This window comes from Pan troglodytes, chromosome 12 (assembly GCF_028858775.2).
Source record: "Pan troglodytes isolate AG18354 chromosome 12, NHGRI_mPanTro3-v2.0_pri, whole genome shotgun sequence".
Classification (NCBI taxonomy): Eukaryota; Metazoa; Chordata; class Mammalia; order Primates; family Hominidae; genus Pan; species Pan troglodytes.
In genome coordinates, this window is record NC_072410.2 from 60,792,782 (window position 1) to 60,814,861 (window position 22,080).

Below are 22,080 nucleotides of genomic sequence, written 5' to 3' on the forward strand. Positions count from 1 at the left end.
CTGGGCGTTGTGGCTCACACCTGTAATCCCAGCACTTTGGAAGGCCATGGCGGGTGGATGGCTTGAGCACATGAGTTCAAGACCAGCCTGGGCAACATGGCGAAACCCCATCTCTACAAAAAATACAAAAATTCACTGGGTGTGCTGGTGCACATCTGTAGTCTCAACAACTCAGGAGGCTGAGGTGGGAGGATGGCTTCAGCCTGGGAGGAGGAAGTTGCAATGAGCCCAGATCACGCCACACTGCACTCCAGCCTGGGCAATAGAGCCAGACCTTGCCTCAAAACAAAAAACAAACAAACAAAAAAACTCTTTCTAAATATAAATCTGAGTTTATGTCACTTGCCCAATTAAAACTTTTTCACTGGCTCCCTGTTCACCACAAAATAAAGCCCATATGTGTCAGCATTCTTGACTATCAAGTCCCCTTTATCATCTTATCTCACATGGTTCACAGTAACCTTGGTATCCTTGGACTCAACACACATTTCTATACTTACATGTCTTAATGTTGTTCTTCCTATATAGAACCCCTTATTCTGCTTGTGGAAATATTTCCTACTCCTAACTTAAAAGCTGTTATATTCTAGTAACTGTTATATCCTATTACAACTCATTCATTAGGCTTTTATTTTGCTTTCAATTCTCATCATTTAGCTAGATGTTGAGAAATACACAGTGTTTTCCTCATCTGTATATTCCCCTCAATACTTAGCACAATACTTTGCACATAGTTTAATGTATATAGGAATGAATTAAGCACTATTTATCACCTGACTAAAAGGATTACAATTCTGCATCATCTATCATTTAGTTTACCCACCTAGACAGAAGAAAATTAATGACTACACCTAATCTAATGAAATATTAAAGGTTTATAATTTAATAATTTAAAAATCTTGATAGATATCCCATAAAAAGTAGCAGTTTCTGTTTTTGAGTCCACTAATCAAGTAAGCTTCAAAATCTTCATACTCCAAATGCCTGAAAGAACAGCTTACTATCTGCTTCAGCAAAATCTCTTGAGGCTAGATATCTTGAAAAGCAATTTGCTGCCTTCCACATTACCCAAGTCTAATTACAGAATATTACATTAGGATTATATTAAATTACACTGTTATTCAACAAAAAGATCTACAATTTTAGTCACTCCAGAACAAATTTACATGCTAACCCAGAAACCATGTAAAGCAAAGTCAATGGTGGTTCTATGGATAATCAACTTAATTGTCTTCCTCCAAACACATGTGTGTCCCCCTTTCTTATCTTTCTCCTAAATACTGGATATACAATCTTTGGCCAGAAGCCTGTGTGGGGTCTTTTAAAGTAATTACAACTAATAGTATCTGTGAAATTACTTCACATTTGTCTATTTCAATCAATTTCAAGTTGCATAAAGTTACATAAGGGGAAAGAAATAAACCTCGCAAATTTTTATAATAAAACTGCCACAATCCTAGGCCAGGCATGGTGGCTCACACCTGTAATCCCAGCACTTTAAGAGGCCGAGGCGGGTGGATCACCTGAGGTCAGGAGTTTGAGACCAGCCTGGCCAACATGGTGAAACCCATCTCTACTAAAAATACAAAATTTGCCAGGCATGGTGGCTCACACCTATAATCCCAGCTACTTGGGAGGCTGAGGCAGGAGAATTGCTTGAACCCAGAAAGCAGAGGTTGCAGTGAGCCAATATCGTGCCATTGCATTCCAGCCCGGGCAACAAAAGTGAAACTCCATCTCAAAACAAACAAACAAACAAACAAAAAAACTGCCACAATCCTATAAAAATAGGATGGAAGCACAATCTTCAAAACCAGATTAACAAGGTAAAAGTCCACTTTTAGCGTAAATCTTTAGAATTTTCCCTGCGTTAGCCCAGATTTCTCCAAAACATAATTCCACATCACAGTTAAATGCCAAAAATCACCAAGTTTTCTAATATCATAACACAAAACATTATAAAACCAAGACCTACTCATTTTCTGTATTAAAAGGGCTATAAAACTAATTATTTTCTACAATTTTTCCTGTATAGTCTGTTACTGTAATAAAATGGTAACAAATATATTCAAATCCAAAATATTCTACAGAATACATCGACAGGAAAACAGTCTTCTTACTGGTGGTCCTGGAAAAAAAATTTGAATAAAGAACAAGAATAACTGTAAAGTTAAATAATAGTTTAAAAAACCAATCTTCCAGTTTGCACCTCTAAGAAACACAATGGCTGTTTCTTAGAGATCAAGGTTGTTTTTTGTTGAATCATGCAAACAGGCAGTTAAAGAAAGGTGAAAGCAAACTGTCAATCACCATTCCCCCAAAATAATACTGGGTTGGGCTGGGCACGGTGGCTCACGCCTGTAATCCCAGCACTTTGGGAGGCCAAGGCAGGCAGATCACAAGGTTAGGAGGTCGAGACCATCCTGGCTAACATGGTGAAACCTCGTCTCTACTAAAAATACAAAAAATTAGCTGGGTGTGGTGGCAGGCGCCTATAGTCCCAGCTACTCGGGAGGCTGAGGCAGGAGAATGGCATGAACCAGGGAGGCTGAGCTTGCAGTGAGCAGAAATCGTGCCACTGCACTCCAGCCTGGGCAACAGAGCAAGACTCCATCTCAAAAAAACAAAAACAAAAACAAAATAATACTGGGTTGGTCTAGTTCTCAGAAACAATGACCAACAGTATATATTCAGATTCAATATTCAATATTTCTGTAAATGACTAAACCCAAGAATTTAACACATTTTAAATGGTTACAAATGTTTACTTCTATTGTATTATGATTGAAGATAAAAAATATATTTTTTAGGCCAGGCATGTTAACTCACAACTGCAATCCCAGCATTTTGGGAAGCCAAGGTGGGTGGATCTCTTGAGGTCAGGAGTTCGAGATTGGCCTGGCCAATATGGTAAAACCTTGTCTCTACAAAAAATACAAAACTTGGCCAGGCACGCACCTGTAGAACCAGCTACTCAGGAAGCTGAGGCAGGAGAATCATTTGAACCCGGGAGGTGAAGGTTGCAGTGAGCCGAGATCCCACCTCTGTACTCCAGCCTCAGTGACAGAGTAAGGCTCTGTCTCAAAAACAAAACAAAAAAAAAATTATATATATATATATACACACACACATATATACACAAACACACGTATATGTATACATATACACATACATATATATACACACACACAATTTATATATATATATATATAAACATATATACCTCCAGGATTTTCTCTAGTAAAAATCTTTAAGGATTAGGATTCCTTCTGCACTCACTGGAAAACCAAAACAGATTTGGATCCACTGTCAAGTGGCTATTTATGACACAAGCAGAGCACTAAATGTTCAAGATGCTTCTAAATTACACCCTTTAGTACTAGAAGCTCATTGTTACTGGCTTTTATTCTGCCAGGTTACTTTTACCCAGTAACTAACTTACCATCTCAGTTCTCATCATTTTGAATAGGACTCCTTTCTTCATCAACAAGGGGAAAAAATTACCCATAATGAAGCACCACATATATTTCTTCCTATTAAACACTCCAAGCAACACCTCAGCCTTTAACTTCATGGGGAAAGAATTTAGCCTTTTCTAGAGGAACACTTTTGGCCAGCTCAGAAATGTAAGTGTGGGAGAGTCTCCAGAAGTAATTACAAAGTTTAAAAAAAAAAAAGTATGTTCTTTCTTTCCCTCTTTATTTTTAGAACTCTCTCTACAGTGCTATTGATGGTCCATTGAACCTTCTCCTGGGAAAGAGTACTTGATTAGCATAGTATCCAACTTCATTGTACAAATTAACATTTTTGTGTAAAAAAAAATTACTGCTCAAGAATCAGAATTGCTTAGAGGTCATCTCTTATAACCATAGCCCTACTACCAGCTGAAATTCATAGGTCTAAACAGGAGAATATTCCTGAGCCTGTGGAAATTTAAATGACATAATAATAAAGAAAAAGAGAAAAGACAGAAAAATACTGCACTAGCTGTACTAGATCTTTTTCAAGTGATCCTCCTGCACATCCTCAACCTCTGGGGCTCAAGTGATCCTTGGCCTCCTGCCTCCTGAGTAGCTGGGACCACAGAGTAGCTGGGACCACAGACATGGGCTAGTATGCCTGGCTGATTTTTTTATTTTTTTGTAGAGACAGGGGCTCCCTATGTTGCCCAGGCTGGTCTCGAACTCCTGGCCTCAAGCAATCCTCCCACCTCAGCCTCCCAAAGTGCTGGGATTATAGGCATGCGTCACTGCACCCAGTCTGTACTAGACCTTTAAAGAACTATTGGAGAAGCTGTAAAAGATGAGACAATAGTAGAGGTATACAACTTAGGGAGGAAAATATTCAAATTTATTTAATTATGTGCTATGCAGCTTTAAAGCAAAACAATTCTCTGTTATAAAGGCATTTAAAAGAAGCAAAACTCAGGGCACCAGTTCCTACCTCACAATCTATTTGTAAGGACAAAGCAGAGCCAAATTAAACTATATAAAACTTGTCAAATCAACCTGTCTGTGAATAGATAAAAACTGGTTCTCTACTCAATGAAAAAAAAAAAAAAAATTCGATGAAGCCTGATCGACATGGCAAAACCCTGTCTCTACAAAAAAAAAAATACAAAAATTAGTTAGGTGTAGTAGTGCATGCCTGTAGTCTCAGCTACTTGAGAGGCTGAGGTGGGAGGATCGCTTGAGCCCAGGCGGCAGAGGCTGCAGTGAGCTGCGATGGCACCACCGCACTCCAGCCTGGGAGACTGAACAAGACGCTGCCTCAAAAACAAAAAAAAGAGGCCGAGCCCAGGCACGGTGGCTCCCGCCTGTAATCCCAGCACTTTGGGAGGCCGAGGCGGGCACATCACCTGAGCTTGGGAGTTCGAGACCAGCCTGAAGCAACATGGAGAAACCCTGTCTCTACTAAAAATCCAAAATTAGCTGGGCATGGTGGCGCATGCCTGTAATCCCAGCTACACGGGAGGCTGAGGCAGGAGAATCGCTTAAACCTGAGAGGCAGAGTCTGTGGTGAGCCGAGATCACACCATTGCACTCCAGCCTGGGCAACAAGAGCAAAACTCCATCTCAAAAGAAAAAAAAAAGTTAATCTTACAAATAAAGCACAGGTAACAGAAACCTCCAAATTTCTAAAATTATTGTTTTAAACATTTACTTGAAACATAAATTTTTGTCAAAGATGAACCATATAACAGAAGTCCAAATTTATAAAAACTGCATTCTACATTAAGATAGAGCTAAAAATGTGGGTGTTTTATTAAGACAAAAAAATCATGATTTTTTTTCATATTTCTGCAGTTTAAGGATCCACTCCACCAGACTGCATCATTTATACCTTTCTCATGGCATTTATCATATATAAGATAGGGACAGTGACATTTACCTTGTGTATAGAGCAAGGTTCAGCACATTAGGGGTTTAGTATGTATTTAATAGGTAAATCAAAGATAAACATTTCCTTTAAAATCTCCTTACCCAGCCACTCCTTTAACCCAAGTCAAGTTTCCAGGCCCAGAATAGCTGCTTTGAGAAAAGGAAAACCAAAAATAGATTAATTGAATGGGTTTTGCCCTAAACTAAGAAAAAAGATTTACAGGACATTTGGCCTCATTACAGGTCACCTGAGTCTATTAAAATACTCTACAAATCCCAGCTGGGTAATGTGCAATTGCTGCTTTATCATATGATGTCCAGTGATATAAAAAAGTAACATCAGTCATTTGTCTATTCTTCAGAGAATGAATAATATGTCTCATGTATTACCATCTAAAGTCTCAAAAATGTTCAGTGAAATTAGCAAAACTTAGTCGCTTAAAAACTAGAGAACTAAAAGGAATATATTTACAGAACTTTAAATTTTCCAGAAAATGGTATTTCTAAATTAAAAATATCAAGTCAAATATTTAGACATCTTTTTGGATAATAAATTTTTATTGTTGAGTAGCCAACTTTTGAGCATTTTCTGAACTAGAAACATTCCAGAGAAAGAACATTTCAACCCGATGTTGCTTTTAGCATACTTTATCAGTACATTGGCAAGCCAATATTCCACTGCCACCTACAGTAGAAAAACAGAATTACTGCTTATAGTTAAGGATGAAGACAGAATACAAATGAAACCTAAAAGTATGACCTAAGAAGTCAAAAGTTACCAGTCTCTTCTGTTTCCTAATATAAACACTTTAAGACTATATATTTTACATCCATTATTTTATACTCAAGTTAACTTCTTATTAACATGTTATCCAAAATGTATAAGCGAGGCCGGGCGCAGTGGCTCACGCCTGTAATCCCAGCACTTTGGGAAGCCAAGGCGGGCGGATCACGAGGAGTGGAGATCAAGACCATCCTGGCTAACACGGTGAAACCCCGTCTCTACTAAAAATGCAAAAACAAAATTAGCCGGGCGTGATGGTGGGAGCCTGTAGTCCCAGCTACTCCGGAGGCTGAGGCGGAAGAATAGCGTGAACCGGCGAGGCAGAGCTTGCTTGCAGTGAGCCGAGATCACGCCACTGCAGTCCAACCTGGGAGACACAGCGAGACTCCGTCTCAAAAAAAAAAAAAGTATGAGCGAAGTTTCTTCTTAAATTCACTCTAAAATATCAAAAAGGTAATACATGATAATATTAATACCATTCATTAATAATGCCATTCTTTGATTTTAAAAAACTCATCACTAACGCATAGTAAACTTCAGCCATTTTGTAAACTTGATACCAAATGCACTTTATTTTTTTTTTTTAACTGGAGTCTGGCTCTGTCTCCCAGACTGGAGTACAGTGGCACAATCTCGGCTCACTGCAACCTCCGCCTCCCGGGTTCAAGCGATTCTCCTGCCTCAGCCTCCCCAGTAACTGGGATTACAGGTGCACGCTACCATACCCGGCTAATTTTTTTTGTAGTCTTAGCAGAGACGGGGTTTCATCATGTTGGCCAGGCTGGTCTCAAACTCCTGACCTCAAGTGATCCACCCACCTCGGCCTCCAAAAGTGCTGGGATTACAGGCGTGAGCCTTTGTGTCCGGCCCCAAATGCACTTCTAAGCTTCTGTTTTTACTGCAATTGCTTTCCATAAAAATTTCCCAGGTATTTAGCAAGCAGGATCAAATTATGCTTTTAAAATAATACACACTACAATATGCAAAACACCAAACTACTGGAATATTTAAAATATAAAGAGGTTAAATGAAGGCATTTAACTTCTTCACAATTTACATCACACCCCAAAATGTCTTAGCAATAAAATGTTTGTCAAAAGCCTCTAAAAAGAGCTTCGAGTGCTGGGTACAAATGGACTAAATTCCTAATACTACATTCCAAATACTGCATTTTAAAATCACAGTTGAGACGATTAAATTTTTAAAAAGCTAAATACAGGCCAGACATGGTGGCTTATGCCTGTAATCCCAGCACTTTGGGAGGCCGAGGTGGATAGATCACTTGAGCCCAGGAGCTCAAAACCAGCCTGGACAACATAGGGAGACCCTGTTGCTAAAAAAAATTTGTTTTTAAATTAGCCGGGCATGTTGGCACACACCTGTAGTCCCAGCCACTCAGGGGGCTGAAGTAGGAAGATCGCTTGAGCCCCAGAAGTCAAGGCTGCAGTGAGCTATGATCACGCCACTGCACTCCAGCCTGGTCAACAGTGCTTGACTGTATCTTTAATAAATAAAATTTAAAAAGCAAAATGCAGAAAGTTATGTACAGTATACTCTACCTTGTGTCTGAAAGAAAGAAAAGGCTGTTGGCTAAACATAGTAGTATATTGTTCTTAAGAGAAGATAACTCTTGGAAATTTAAAACATGATTAAATGAAAAATTCAATTAAAAGGCCAGACGAGGCCAGGTGTGGTGGTTCAGGCTTGTAATCCCAGCACTTTGGGATGCAAAGGCAGGAAGATCACTTGAGTCCAGGAGTTTGAGACCGCCCTGGGCAACATGGTGAAACCCATCTCTACAAAGAAATACAAAAAATTTAGCCAGGAGTGGTGCCACACACCTGTAGATCCAGCTACTCAGGAGGTTCAGGTGGGAGAATCACTTGAGCCCCACAGGTCAAGACTGCAGTAAACCATGTGCACACCACTGCACTCCAGCCTGGGCAACATAGTGAGACCTTGTCTCAAATAAATAAATAAATAGGCTGGGCGCAGTGGCTCATGCCTGTAATCCCAGCACTTTAGGAGGCTGAGGCAGGAGGATCACTTGAGCCCAGGAGTTGAAAACCAGCCTGGACAACATAAGACCCCATCTCTATTTTATTTTTAATAATCAAAAAAACTAAATAAAATAAATAAGTTAAATAAAGGCTATAAAAGACCAAGCGTGGTGGCTCATACCTGTAATCCCAGCAATTGGGAGGCTAAAGAGGGAGGGTTACTTAAGCCCAGGAATTTGAGACCACCCTGGACGATATGGGGAGATTCTGTCTCTAAAAAAAGATAAAAATAAAAAAATTAGGCAGGCATGGTGATGAGCATTTACAGTTTCAGCTACTCAAAAGGCTGAGGTGGGAGGATCATTTGAGCCCAAGAGGTTAAGGCTGCAAGTGAGACATGATCATGCCACTGCACTCCAGCCTGGGTGACAGAGTGAGACTATGTCTCTTAAGAAATTTTTAATCAATTTTTAAATGTGTTTGAAGGCTAGAAGATAAAGTTAAGGAAGTCAATCAAAAAGTGGGAAAAAAACACATGAAAAATGGGGTAGAAAATAAGAGAAAATTAGAATAATCAGTCTAGGAGGTCTAACATTTGAAAAATCAGAGTGCAAGAAAGAGAATAGAAAGAAAGAGATAAAATAATCCGGGCTGGGTGCGGTGGCTCACACATGTAATCCTAGCACTTAGTGGGGCCAAGGCAGGCAGTTCACTTGAGCTCAGGAGTTGGAGACCAACCTGACCAACATGATGAAACCCCATCTCTACTAAAAATACAAAAATTAGCCAGGCATGGTGGTGCACACCTATAATCCCAGCTACTTGGGTGGATGAAGTAAGAGAATTGCTTGAACCTGGTGGGGCAGAGGTTGCAGTGAGCCGAGATCATGCCATTGCACTCCAGCATGGGCAACAAGAGCAAAAGTCCATCTCAAAAAAAAAAGAAAAGAAAAGAAAAGAAAGGAATTTGGCCAGGTACAGTGGCTCACGCCTGTAATCCCAAACATGAGGCCCAGGCGGGTGGATCACTTGAGGCCAGGAATTTGACACCAGCCTGACCAACATGGTGAAACCCCGTCTCAACAAAAGCACAAAATTTAGCCAGGCGTGGTGGCACACACCTGTAATCCCAGCCACTCGGGTGGCTGAGACACGAGAATCGCTTGAACCCAGGATGCGGAGGTTGCAGTGAGCCAAGTTTGCACCACCGCACTCCAGCCTGGGCAACAGAGTGAGACTCTGTTTCAAAAAACAAAACAAAAAACCCCAGAAAACAAAAACAAAGTGCTGAAATACAGGCATGAGCCACCTCGCCCAACCACAATTATTTCTTATAATCTTTTCCTATTATCATTCTTAACATCTTATTACTATTTTTTGTTTTGAGACAGAGTCCCGTCTGTCACCCAGGCTGGAGTGCAGTAGTGCAATTTTGGCTCACTGCAACCTCCACGTCCGGGGTTCAAGCGATTCTCCTGCCTCAGCCTCCCGAATAGCTGGGACTACAGGTACACGCCACTATGCCTAATTTTTGTATTTTTAGTAGAGACAAGGTTTCATGGCTAATTTTTGTATTTTTAGTAGAGACAAGGTTTCACTATGCTGGCCAGGCTAGAGGTCATTTTTAATTTACTACAGATCTCAGGAGTCTAAAGAACAAGCTAGTGAAATTCCTCAAAGAGCAAATAGTCCCCATTTCTAATTTGTAGATATTTATCAAGTAACCAACTTCAAAACATAATTTATATATTATATTGTTTCCAATTTTATTTATTTATTTATTTATTTTGAGATGGAGTCTCCCTCTGTTGACCAGGCTGGAGTGCAGTGGCGCAATCTCCGCTCACCGCAAGCTCCACCTCCTGGGTTCACGCCAGTCTCCTGCCTCAGCCTCCCAAGTAGCTGGGACTACAGGCTCCCCCCACCACACGTGGCTAATTTTTTTGTATTTTTAGTACAGACGGGGTTTCCCCATGTTGGCCAGGATGGTCTTGATCTCCTGACCTCATGATCCGCCCACCTTGGCCTCCCAAAGTGCTGGGATTATAGGCGTGAGCCACTGCGCCCGGGGGGGTTCCAAATATTATAATAAACATTATGAGTTTGAGAACAGATGTTTGGAACAGAGGTTAGCACACTTTTCTCTTTTTTTTTTGGAGATGGAGTCTCGCTCTGTTGCCCAGGCTGGAGTGCAGTGGCACAATCTTGGCTCACTGCACGCTCTGCCTCCCGGGTTCATGCCATTCTCCTGCCCCAGCCTCTTGAGTAGCTGGGACTATAGAAGCCCGCCACCACGCCCAGCTAATTTTTTGTATTTTTAGTAGAGACAGGGTTTCACCATTTTAGCCAGGATGGTCTCGATCTCCTGACCTCATGATCCACGTGCCTCAGCCTCCCAAAGTGCTGGGATTACAGGCATGAGCCACCACGCCCGGCCACTTTTCTCTTTTTTTTTTTTTTGAGATGGAGTCTCACTCTGTTGCCCAGGCTGGAGCGCAGTGGTGCAATCTTGGCTCACCACAACCTCCGCCTCCCAGGTTCAAGGGATTCTCCTGCCTCAGCTTCCCGAGTAGCTGGGACTACAGGTGCGCACCACCATGCCCAGCTAATTTTTGTATTTTTAGTAGAGATGGGGTTTTATTATGTTGGCCAGGGTGGCCTCGAACTCCTGGCCTCACAATCCACCCACCTTGGCCTCCCAAAGTGCTGGGATTACAGGCATGAGCCACTGCGCCTGGCCACTTTTTTCTTTTAAATTTTTAGAGATGGAGTCTCCCTCTGTTGCCTAGACTGGAGTGCAGTGGCTATGCACAAGCATGACCATGCTGCCCTATAGCCTTGAGTTCCTGGGCTCAAGCAATCTTCTCACTCCAGCCTCCTGAGTAGCTGCTACTACAGGCCTGTGCCACCACGCAGGTCAGCAAACTTTTTCTGTAAACGTTCAGATGGTAAATATTTTCGGCTTTGAAGGTCACATGACCTCTATCACAGCCATTCAATTCTGTTATTAGAGTGGCTAAAGCTACTACAGACAAGATGTTAAGTAAATGAGCATGTAGTCATGTTACAATAAAACTTTTTTTTTTTTTTTTTTTTTGAGACGGAGTCTTGCTCTGTCGCCAGGCTGGAGTGCAGTGGCACGATCTCGGCTCACTGCAACCTCCACCCCCCAGGTTCAAGCGATTCTCCTGCCTCAGCCTCCTGAGTAGCTGGGACTACAAGCGCATGCCACCACACCCAGCTAATTTTTGTATTTTTAGTAGAGATGGAATTTCACCATGTTGGCTAGGATGGTCTCCATCTCTTGACCTCATGATCTGCCCGCCTTGGCCTCCCAAAGTGCTGGGATTACAGGCATGAGCCACCGCACCTGGCCTACAATAAAACTTTATTTCTAAAGACAGGCAATAGGCCAGATTAGTCCCACAGGACATAGTTTGCTGACTCCTGGTTTAGAGTACTACATTTCCTAGCTTTCCTCATATGGTAAGTGGTATATGTTTTCTCTCTATGCCAATCTTTTTAATAGCAATCTCCACATTTAAACACTCTCAATTTATTCACTTATTCTACAAACTTTTACTAAGTGCCTACTACATGCCAGAGACAATATTAGGTATAAGGAATAAAGAAGAAACAATAATAATAATAAAGTCCTGCCCTCCTAATGCTTACATTCTAGTAGAATAGTTAACAAATAAATAAGCTGATAAATACATAATATAATTTCAGGTAATACTAAGTATGAAGAAAAAGTAAAGCCAGGTAAAAAGTAAGAGGAAGGAAGGATGAGGGTCTTTATAATATAAGTCAGGGAAGAGGTCATAGGAAATGACGTTCAGGTAGAGAATGAATTAAACAAATGAACAAGCCATATGAATATCTACAGGAAAAACAGTTCACATGATTAAATAAGGACAAGATTAGAGTGCTGGAAATGAGAAAATGAGATCAGAGAAGTGAGTAAGGGTAAGATCATGTAAGGACCTGTGGCCTAGGGCAAAAGGACTGAATTTTATTCTAAGTTTGATGTGAAGCCAGGAACATGAAATAGTTGAGAGCAGGAGAGTAAGGAGGTATAATGCACTTTTTTAAAGGATCACTGGTACCTATGCAGAGGACAGACTGTAGAGGGCAGGAGTGGAACAGGAAGGCCACTATATGCTGTTGCAAGTATTTCTAGACTTCTAAAATAGGATCTAGGCAGGATGGCTCATGCCTGTAATCTCAGCACTTTGGGAGACTGAGGCAGGAGGATCACTCGTGGTCAGGAGTTCAGGGCTACAATGAATTATGACTGCACCACTGCGCTCCAGCCTGGGTGACAGAGTGAGACCCTGTCTCTAAATAAATAAATAAATAAATAACAGAGTTTTGCTCATTGCCCAGGCTGGAGTGCAATGGTGCCATCCCGGCTCACTGCAACCTCCACCTCCCAGGTTCAAGCCATTCTCCTGCCTCAGCCTCACAAGTAGCTGGGATTATAAGCACCTGCTGCTACAACCAGCTAATTTTTTGTATTTTTAATAGAGACGGGGTTTCGCCATGTTGGCCAGGCTGGTCTCGAACTCCTGACCTCAGGTGATCCGCCCACCCTGGCCTCCCCAAAGTGCTGGGACTACAGGCGTGAGCCACTGAGCCCAGCCTGGATAAATTAACATTTGATTGATATAAATGAGTACTAGAGTATATGAATTAGTAATAGACAACACAAAATGAGAATTTTCATTAAAAAAAAATTTTTTTTTTTTTTTGAGATGGGGTTTCGCTCTTGTTGCCCAGGCTGGAGTGCAATGGCGCGATCTCGGCTCACCACGACCTCCGCCTCCCGGGTTCAAGTGATTCTCCCACCCCAGCCTCTCGAGTAGCTGGGATTGCAGGCATGAACCACCATGTCTGGCTAATTTTGTATTTTTAGTAGAGACAGGGTTTCTCCATGTTGGTCAGGCTGATCTTGAACCACGGACCTCAGGTGATCCGCCTGACCCGGCCTCCCAAAGTGCTGGGATGACAGGCGTGAGCCGTGGCGCCCGGCCTAAAATTTTTTGTTTAAAATTCCAATGAGGAAATACAAAATCATCACCAGAGGGCAGTAGTGAATACAGACTAAGGTATACAAAAGGTGATTGATCTTCATAGTTAGATTATGCTCTTTCAGTAAACTGGGATTTACTGGAATTGAGCATATCCACAAGGTTAACAGCAATAGCAATAAAGATCATGCAAACTCATACCTATAAGAAGTTGAATTATAATGTGAGCAAAAAAAGTAGATTAAAATAGCAGTGTTGGGCCGGACGCAGTGGCTCACACCTGTAATCCCAACACTATGGGAGGCCAAGGAGGGTGGACTGCTAGAAGTTAGGAGCTCGGGACCAGCCTGGCCAACGTGGTGAAACCCCATCTCTACTAAAATACAAAAATTAGCTGGGTGTGGTGGCGGGTGTCTGTAATCCCAGATACTCAGGAGGTTGAGGCAGAATTGCTTGAACCCAGGAGGTGGAGGTTGCAGGTGAGCCAAGATCGAGCCACTGCACTCCAGCCTGGGCAACAGAGTGAGACTCCGTCTTAAAAAAAAAGGGGGGGGGCAGTGTTTAGCAACTGCCTTTTATATATTTTATATATAAATACAAGAGTATTTATCTATAGGATGTTATATCCTTAAATAAACACACCATTCCCAATTCATTGACTTCATTGTTCCTTAGGGTCTACCCAAAAATAAAAACTAGAGCAAGTGAATGGCCAGCTTCGCATATCTACAAGCAGATGAAAGGTTTGTCCTTTTGTGATTAACAGGCAAAGCTAGAGAGGGTCAATGTCCCAGTCAAGTAAGATAGGAGGGCTCCATTCTAAACAGAAAACAGAACCAGTACAAAAGCCAGGAATCACTACATAACACCTTGGCACACAACATGAAAGTCAGAGGGAAGGGCTACAGCTCAGGGAGCACCTGAACCTGAAAACATGGCCTGTGAAATATATTGCCAGGCAGTTGGCAATAAGGAGGCTGTTAACACGTGTGTCTGCTGTATCCCCTGCTGGGAGCTACATGTCCCCTCCTTCCTTCCTTTCCTTCTACCCTCTTGTCACCCTTCATTTTCACTTTCTTCACAGACCATGATATTACATAGATAATTGAAAGTATGAACTCTGTTGTCATTTATATGAAAAATGTACATCCTGCTTAAGAGCAGCAATAGAAGTTAGCAAGATTATAAGAATAAAAGGTTGTTTCATTTTTTTCTTGCCTCCTCCACCAATACTCCACATTGGTTACCCCCATATTGTGATCAAACTGGACTATTCACCATTTCCTGAACCTGCTTTTTTCCTACCCCACCCATGCTATGTTCTTAACTCAGAATCCTGTATACGGCTACCCTTCATCTCAGTCTAAAATATGCTATACTTTCTTCAAGGGCAGCAAAAATGGCATATCCAAGAAGCCTGCCAGAAAGAACTGATATCTCTTAATCTATCTTCAGGTGCTTACTCACAATTCTATTTACAAATACAATCACATCCTTGCATCATGCTTATTTGTGTATGTTCCCTCTTACTGCAGATAGAGGTTCTATCTGCAAAACCTTTCAGTGTAAAAATCATGTTTGTGCCAGGTGTGGTGGCTCACGCCTGTAATCCCAGCACTTTGGGAGGCCGAGGCGGGCAGATCATCCGAGGTCGGGAGCTCGGGACCAGCCTGACCAACGTGGAGAAACCCCATCGCTACTAAAAATACAAAATTAGCCAGGTGTGGTGGTGCATGCTTGTAATCCCAGCTACTCAGGAGGCTGAGGCAGGACAATTGCTTGAACCTGGGAGGCAGAGGTTGCGGAGAGCCGAGATTGCACCATTACTTACACTCCAGCCTGGGCAACAAGAGCGATACTCCGTCTCAAAAAATAATATTAAAATAAAAATAAATTAAAATCATGTTTGTTTTTTATGTTTCCATAAGAATTAGAGAAATTTGGCAGGGCTCAGCGGCTCACGCCTGTAATCCCAGCACTTTGGGAGGTGGAGGCAGGTGGATCACGAGGTCAGGAGTTCAAGACCAGCCTGGCCAAGATGGTGAAACCCCGTCTCTACTGAAAAACAAAAAAACAAAAAAATTAGCCGGGCGTGGTGGCTGGTGCCTGTAATCCCAGCCACTCGGGAGGCTGAGGCAGAGAATTGTTTGAATCCGGGAGGCAGAGGTTGCAGTGAGCTGAGATCACGCCACTGCACTCTGGCCTGGGCAACAAAGCGAGACTCATCTCAAAAAATAATAATAATAATTAGAGAAATTTAACCCTCAGTGTTGCTTTTAAGTTAAATAAAGGCTGGGTGCAGTGGCTCACGCCTGTAATGCCAGCACTTTGGGAGGCTGAGGCAGGCAGATCATGAGGTCAAGAGATCAAAACCATCCCGGCCAACATGGTGAAACCCCATCTCTACAAAAATTACAAAAATTAGCTGGGCGCTGCAGTGCATGCCTGTAGTCCCAGCTACTCGGGAGGCTGAGGCAGGAGAATCACTTAAACCTGGGAGGTGGAGGTTGTAGTGAGCCGAGATGGCGCCACTGCACTCCAGTCTGGCAACAGAACGAGACTCCGTCTCAAAAAAAAAAAAAAAAAGAGTTCAATAAAGATTGGAACTGAATGTCATCCTGAGCCCACGGTTTCAGCCCTAAGTAAAACAATCAAAGGCATATCCCTTCGTTCCTCAGACTAATCAGTGTGCTGCCAGGCACCTGCAAATCTTCTGTTGCCTACTCCCAACACCAAGAGAGCCATGCCAGCTCCACAACACAGAGCCACTTGAAAACTTCAAGTATCCTGGATATTATTATTCAGCAATGTATTTAAAATAAAGTAAAGCCGGATGCAGTGGCTCACACCTGTAATCCCAGCACTTTGGGAGGCCAAGGCGGGCAGATCAGCTATCAGGAGTTCAAGACTAGCCTGGCCAACATGGTGAAACCCTGTCGCTACTAAAAATAAAAAAATTAGTCAGGCGTGGTGGTGAACACCTGTAATCCCAGCTACACAGGAGGCTGAGACAGGAGAATCACCTGAACCCGGGAGGCGGAGGTTGTAGAGAGCGCAGATCACACCATTGCACTCCAGCCTGGGCGACAAAAGCAAAATTCCATCTCAAAATAAAAATAAAATAAGAGAAAGAGTTTTCAGGCAAACTCTTCCCTGGGTATCCTGCTGTTTTATCTCCTAACAAAACAAATGAATCAAAATGTCGTCCACCTAGAGAGGAGAGGTAGCCCCCAATGTTTGGAGATTCTAAAGCATTACCTACACATGTGCTGTTGTCTCTTCTTAGCCTGCAGAAGAGATATAGGCCTCATCCCCAGAGGAGACCAAACACCTCAAAAACCCAGATGTCAAATTTTCTAGGAAACTCTCTCGGACTGCTCAAAGAGTAAAATTTGATAGAAATAGGAAGCATTTGGCCGGGCGGGGTGGCTCACGCCTGTAATCCTGGCACTCCGGGAGGCCGAGGCAGGCGGATAACGAAGTCAGGAGATCAAAACCATCCTGGCCAACATAGTGAAACCCAGTCTCTACTAAAAATACAAAAATTAGCTGGGTGTGGTGGCGCATGCCTGTAACCCCAGCTACTCGGGAGGCTGAGGCAGGAGAATGGCTCGAACCCCAGGAGGTGGAGATTGCAGTGAGCCGAGATCGGGCCACTGCACTCCAGCCTGGCAACAAAGCAAAACTCGTCTCAAAAAAAGAAAAAACAAAAGAAATAGGAAGCATTCACTAGTGATTTATGACTGATATCAACTAAGATTACTTAGAATGTCTAGGATCACACCTGAGATATTACTCCTTACATTTCCATGAGACAATCCATTTACTGTGTGAAATATTTGTTTTCATTTGCTTTTTTTCTGGATTCAAATCCTGTAGGCAAAATCAGTTTTAAAAAATACAGAAGTGCCTTTTAAAGAATAAACAGCTTTGAAAAAATAGCAAATTCAAAAGGATAGTGGATTAAATTTCAACACTGAGTTTAATCAAAATGAATTTTAGGCTGTTTAGATTCCCTGGGCCTGTTTCTTAAATCTTTACAATGGGTGTCCACTATATAAGGTTTTTTTTCAAGAAACAAATGAAACAACATGTAAAACATCTCAGTACGTTCATAACACATAGGAGACCTACAAAAGTCAGTAATTTTTTTACAGTTTGTCTCTAGAGTACATTGACACTAGATTCATTCCTATAACTAGTTCTCGGTCTAAATAGAGTTGTCCAATATGATGGTTATTAGCCATATGTGACTACTGAGCACTTAAATTTGGCAAGTCCGAGATATGTGCTTTAAGTGTAAAATACTGGATTTCGAAGACTTAGTGAAAAAAGTAACAAAAAATCTTGTCAATATTCTGTATATTGATTACATGTAAAGTGATAATACTTTGGCTATTCTGGATTAAATAAGATATATTATTAAAATATTAATTTCACCTTTTTGGCTCACATATTTCTATTGGACGATCTAGTCTATACTTTGACTTCAAGCTGGTAATTATGCTCTCTTAACCACGCAGTGGACTGCTTGACAGATGTCACTCGGGCTAAGCCACCCCTTATCCAGCAGACACTGGCTCATTTTAACGCTCCCAACTTCCACAACCGGGGAAAGCTAGCGACCTAAAACTCTTAATTTTAAAAACACCAGATCCCACAGATCTGCTGAGGAAACGCGACTGTTACCAAGAGACAGAAATGTCTTGAAGGAAAAACCCCTGTGGGTGTCAGTCTACCGGGGGACTGGGAACTTCAGCAGAAAAAGTCACCCTTAGGAAAGAGAGAAGAGGCGACAGAACGAGCAAATCTGAAGGAGCCCGATGTGGAGCCCACGGAGTAGAGGTCTGAGAGGGAAAAGCCTTTCAGCTTGTGGGGACAGGGGAAGGCAAGGTGGGGAGAGTCTGAAGCCAGCGGCCAAGGGGTTCTGCTCCAAGCCGGAGACTACAGAAAAGAGCAGTACCTTAAGAATCCCCCTCATCTTTGCCAGAAAGGGGCGGAACTCCTCGGGTGCCACCTCTGGATATAGCTGGCTCCGTAGCAGCTCCTCTGTGATGCCGGGGTACCCGTGGAAAGTGTCCTGGGCCAGCGCATTCAGCAGCCCGCTCAGGGTCTTGCCACCCTCAAGCTCGCCCGCCGCCATGCTCTGCGAAGGCCCCGCCCCGCAACAGCTGAGCCGTGCCCCGCCACGGCGGCCGAGATGTGCCTAAATAGCCTGTGCAAAACCACCACGGGGAATCTGGAGGCAAGGCTTCCCCAGGTGTCAGAGTTGGCAGCTTACGGCTTCGCTCTGCAACACCCATCCCCTTAGGATACCTCCACGGAAATATCCGTTTGGTTCCAGTAGGGTCACTTTGCTTCCCCTGATCCCCTTCATCACTGCAGAGCCTACTGGAAAGAAAGATTGCTCGCAGAGATTACTGGAGATGGGGTAGCAGCCTATAAGTTTGGCAGTTTAATTTTTAGATGGCTGTATCTCATTCCAGGACTTGCCAACCCATTAACTGAATAGGATCGATCACTCAGATTTAATCTCTGCCTAATCCTTACCTGTCATCCTTTTTTTCGGGAAGTTTAACTATCTCCTGATTACATAATGTTTTTCTTTGGGTTGTTAATTGCCTTTTTATATACACTTGTCTTTCCAGCTAGACCAGTGGCTCTGATCCAATGTTCTTTTGCATGACAAATATTTTGTTAACACCTTATTTACTATCCTGAAATGAAATGCATAGCTAATATAACTTCCCACCCATATAATTTTTAAAAATCAATATATTATTCAGCCATAAAATGGAATAAAGTACTGATACATGCTACAACATGAATGAGGCTTAAAAACAGGTTTAGTAAAAGAAGACAGACATAAAAGGCCAAATATTGGACATCCATTTATATGAAATGTCCAGGATAGACAAATCCATGGAGACTGAAAGTAATGCAATAGTTGCCAGAATCTGGAGGAGGGGACGAATGGGTAGTGACTGTTTATAGGTACAGAGTTTCTTTGGGGCATGATGAAAACATTCTGGAAGTGGAAGCACAACCTTGTTAATATACTAAAACCCACTGAATTGTACACTTTAGAAGATTAGTATGTGAATATCTCAATTTAAAAATCAATTTAATGACCTAATTGTAATTTATCATAAAATGAAAAGGAAAGTAATTTATAATATAATATGTGTGTTTGGGTACACCTATACTAGTTGACTAAAAGACATACAAAGTAGCCAGATGTCTGCATCTTTACATCTTTATGTAGAACCACCTGTGACTTCTACAAATGCAAATTGATACAGGTGTGTGGTATTGGTGACTCCAGAGGGAGGGCAGTTGCTTCTGGTAACATGATGTTCTGAAATGTTAAGAACTGATGTTCTGAAATGTGAACAACAGTTGGTAAAGTTTACAACAAAAAACACTTTTTCCTCACTCTACAGTCATTGCAAAGCTGGAATATTCTGTATATATTAATGCTAAACTAAAAATACATTGTGTTGCCGGGCGCGGTGGCTCACGCCTCTAATCCCAGCACTTTGGAAGGCCGAGGGAGACGGATCACGAGGTCAGGAGATCAAGACCATCCTGGCTAACACGGTGAAACCCCATCTCTACTAAAAATACAAAAAAATTAGCCGGGCCTAGTGGCGGGCGCCTGTAGTCCCAGCTACTCGGGAGGCTGGGGCAGGAGAATGGCGTGAACCTGGGAGGTGGAGCTTGCAGTGAGCCGAGATCACGCCACTGCACTCTGTCGCCTGGGCAAAAGAGCGAGACTCCGTCTCAAAAAAATAAAAATAAAATAATAATAATAATACATTGTGTTTCTATATAAAATAGAGTTTGACTTTAGGCTTAGATAATAACAAACAGGTTTTCACCTTTATGAACGTACCCTGCATGGGAAGATGTCTTATATATCTGACCTCTCTCCCACCTATTCCATTCCTACCCTTCCTTCAAAGTGACAACTGAGGTCAGGCATGGTGGCTCACGCCTGTAACCCCAGCACTTTGGGAGGCTGATGTGGGTGGATCACCTGAGGTCAGGAGATCGAGACCAGCCTGGCCAACATGGTGAAACCCCATCTCTACCGAAAATACAAAAATTAGCCAGGCATGGTAGCACATGTCTGTAGTCCCAGCTACTCGGGAGGCTGAGGCAGGAGAATTGCTTGAACTCAGGAAGCAGAGGCTGCAGTGAGCAGAGATGGTGCCACTGCACTCCAGCCTGGGGGACAAGAGCAAAATTTCGTCTCAAAAAAAAAAAAGTGACAACTGAAATGCCCCTTCCAAGGCAGCGCCACATTGTTGAGAATCTACTCATCTAGACTACTTTAATTAATGTTTATCCAGTAAAGAGGTATTCTTTTTTTTTTTTTTTTGAGACAAAGTTTTACTCTGTTGCCCAGGCTGGAGTGCAGTGGCACAATCTCAGTTCACTGCAACATCCACCTCCCAAGTTCAAGTGATTCTCCTGCCTCAGCCTCCCGAGTAGCTGGGATTATAGGCATGCGCCACCAGGCCCAGCTAATTTTTGTATTTTTTGTAGAGAAGGGGTTTCACCATGTTGGCCAGGCTGGTCTCAAACTCCTGACCTCAGGTGATCCACCCACCTCAGCCTCCCAAAGTGCTGGGATTACAGGTGTGAGCCACTGTACCTGGCCAGAGGCATTTTTTACAATAGAAAAAATATATTTCTTTTCCTAAAATAATTTTATAAAAGGCAAATTCAGGATTGCTTCCATGGCTCCAAGTAAACCAAACTTAGTGACAAACTATAGATTGTTTTACATGTACTTAACAGAAGTTGCAGAGAATGGTTGGTGAAAAAGAAAAAGCATAAATCAAAAGGTGGCAAGCAGAAAAAGCACTATTAAACACGTAATTTACAAATTACCCACCAGAAAGGCTGCACCTATCTATTTCTATGAAACCTTAGTAACACTGACTGATATTATTCTTTTAATTTAATTTAATTTAATTTTTGAGACAGAGTCTCACTCTGTTGCCCAGGCTGGAGTGCAGTGGCACGATGTTGGCTCACTGCAGTCTCGACCTCCCAGGCCCAAGTTATCCTCCGATCTCAGGCTAAGTAGCTGGGAATATGAGCACACACTACCGTACCCAGCTATATTATTCTTTATAACCTTTGCCATATGATACATGAAAAATATTATCTCACTGTTTTAATTTGCATTTCTTAAATTTTGAGAGTAAATTTTTTTTACTATATTTATTGGCTGCTTGTATTTCTTCCTATTTCCTTGTCCATTTTCTATAGGGGTTTCTGTCACTTCAGTGATTTCTTTTCCTTTTTTTTAAGGTGGAGTTTCGCTCTTGTCGCCCAGGCTGGAGTGCAATGGCATGATCTCGGCTCACGGCAACCTCCGCCTCCCGGGTTCAAGCGATTCTCCTGCCTCAGCCTCCCAAGTAGCTGGGACTACAGGCATGCGCCACCACGCCTGGCTAATTTTTGTATTTTTAGTAGAGACGAGGTTTCACCATCTTGGGCACGCTGGTCTCGAACTCCCGACCTCATGATCCACCTGCCTCGGCCTCCCAAAGTGCTGGGATTACAGGCGTGAGCCATCGTGCCCGGACACTTCAGTGATTTCTAAGAGCTCTTTATGCATAGAAATATTAGTGCTTGTTACCTACATGCAAATATTTTCCCCAAGTTTATATAGTTAAATCTAGGCCGGGTGCGGTGGCTCACGCCTGTAATCCCAGAACTTTGGGAGGCTGAGGTGGGTGGATCACGAGGTCAAGAGATCGAGACCATCCTGGCCAAGATGGTGAAACTTCATCTCTACTAAAAATACAAAAATTAGCTGGGCGTGATGGCGCGCGCCTGTAGTCCAGCTACTCGGGAGGCTGAGG

At 42.5% G+C, this 22,080-nt stretch overlaps 1 protein-coding gene across 4 annotated transcripts in view; it reads right to left on the reverse strand.

Annotated features, from left to right (window-relative positions):
* The window catches only part of COMMD1 (copper metabolism domain containing 1), a 247,204-nt gene that overhangs the window by 211,860 nt on the left and 13,264 nt on the right, over positions 1-22,080 (reverse strand). The window contains exon 1 of one of the 4 annotated variants that reach the window (XM_515503.9): positions 18,162-18,405. The exons of 1 other annotated variant lie outside the window; for it this stretch is intronic. In XM_515503.9, coding sequence (XP_515503.1) covers positions 18,162-18,341 — 180 coding nt within the window. In that variant the 5' untranslated portion in view covers positions 18,342-18,405. Of the gene's footprint in view, positions 1-2,958; positions 3,077-18,161; positions 18,406-22,080 lie in introns of those variants that run through there. 2 more of the 4 variants (XM_054677916.2, XM_016948610.4) reach the window with 2 other exon arrangements.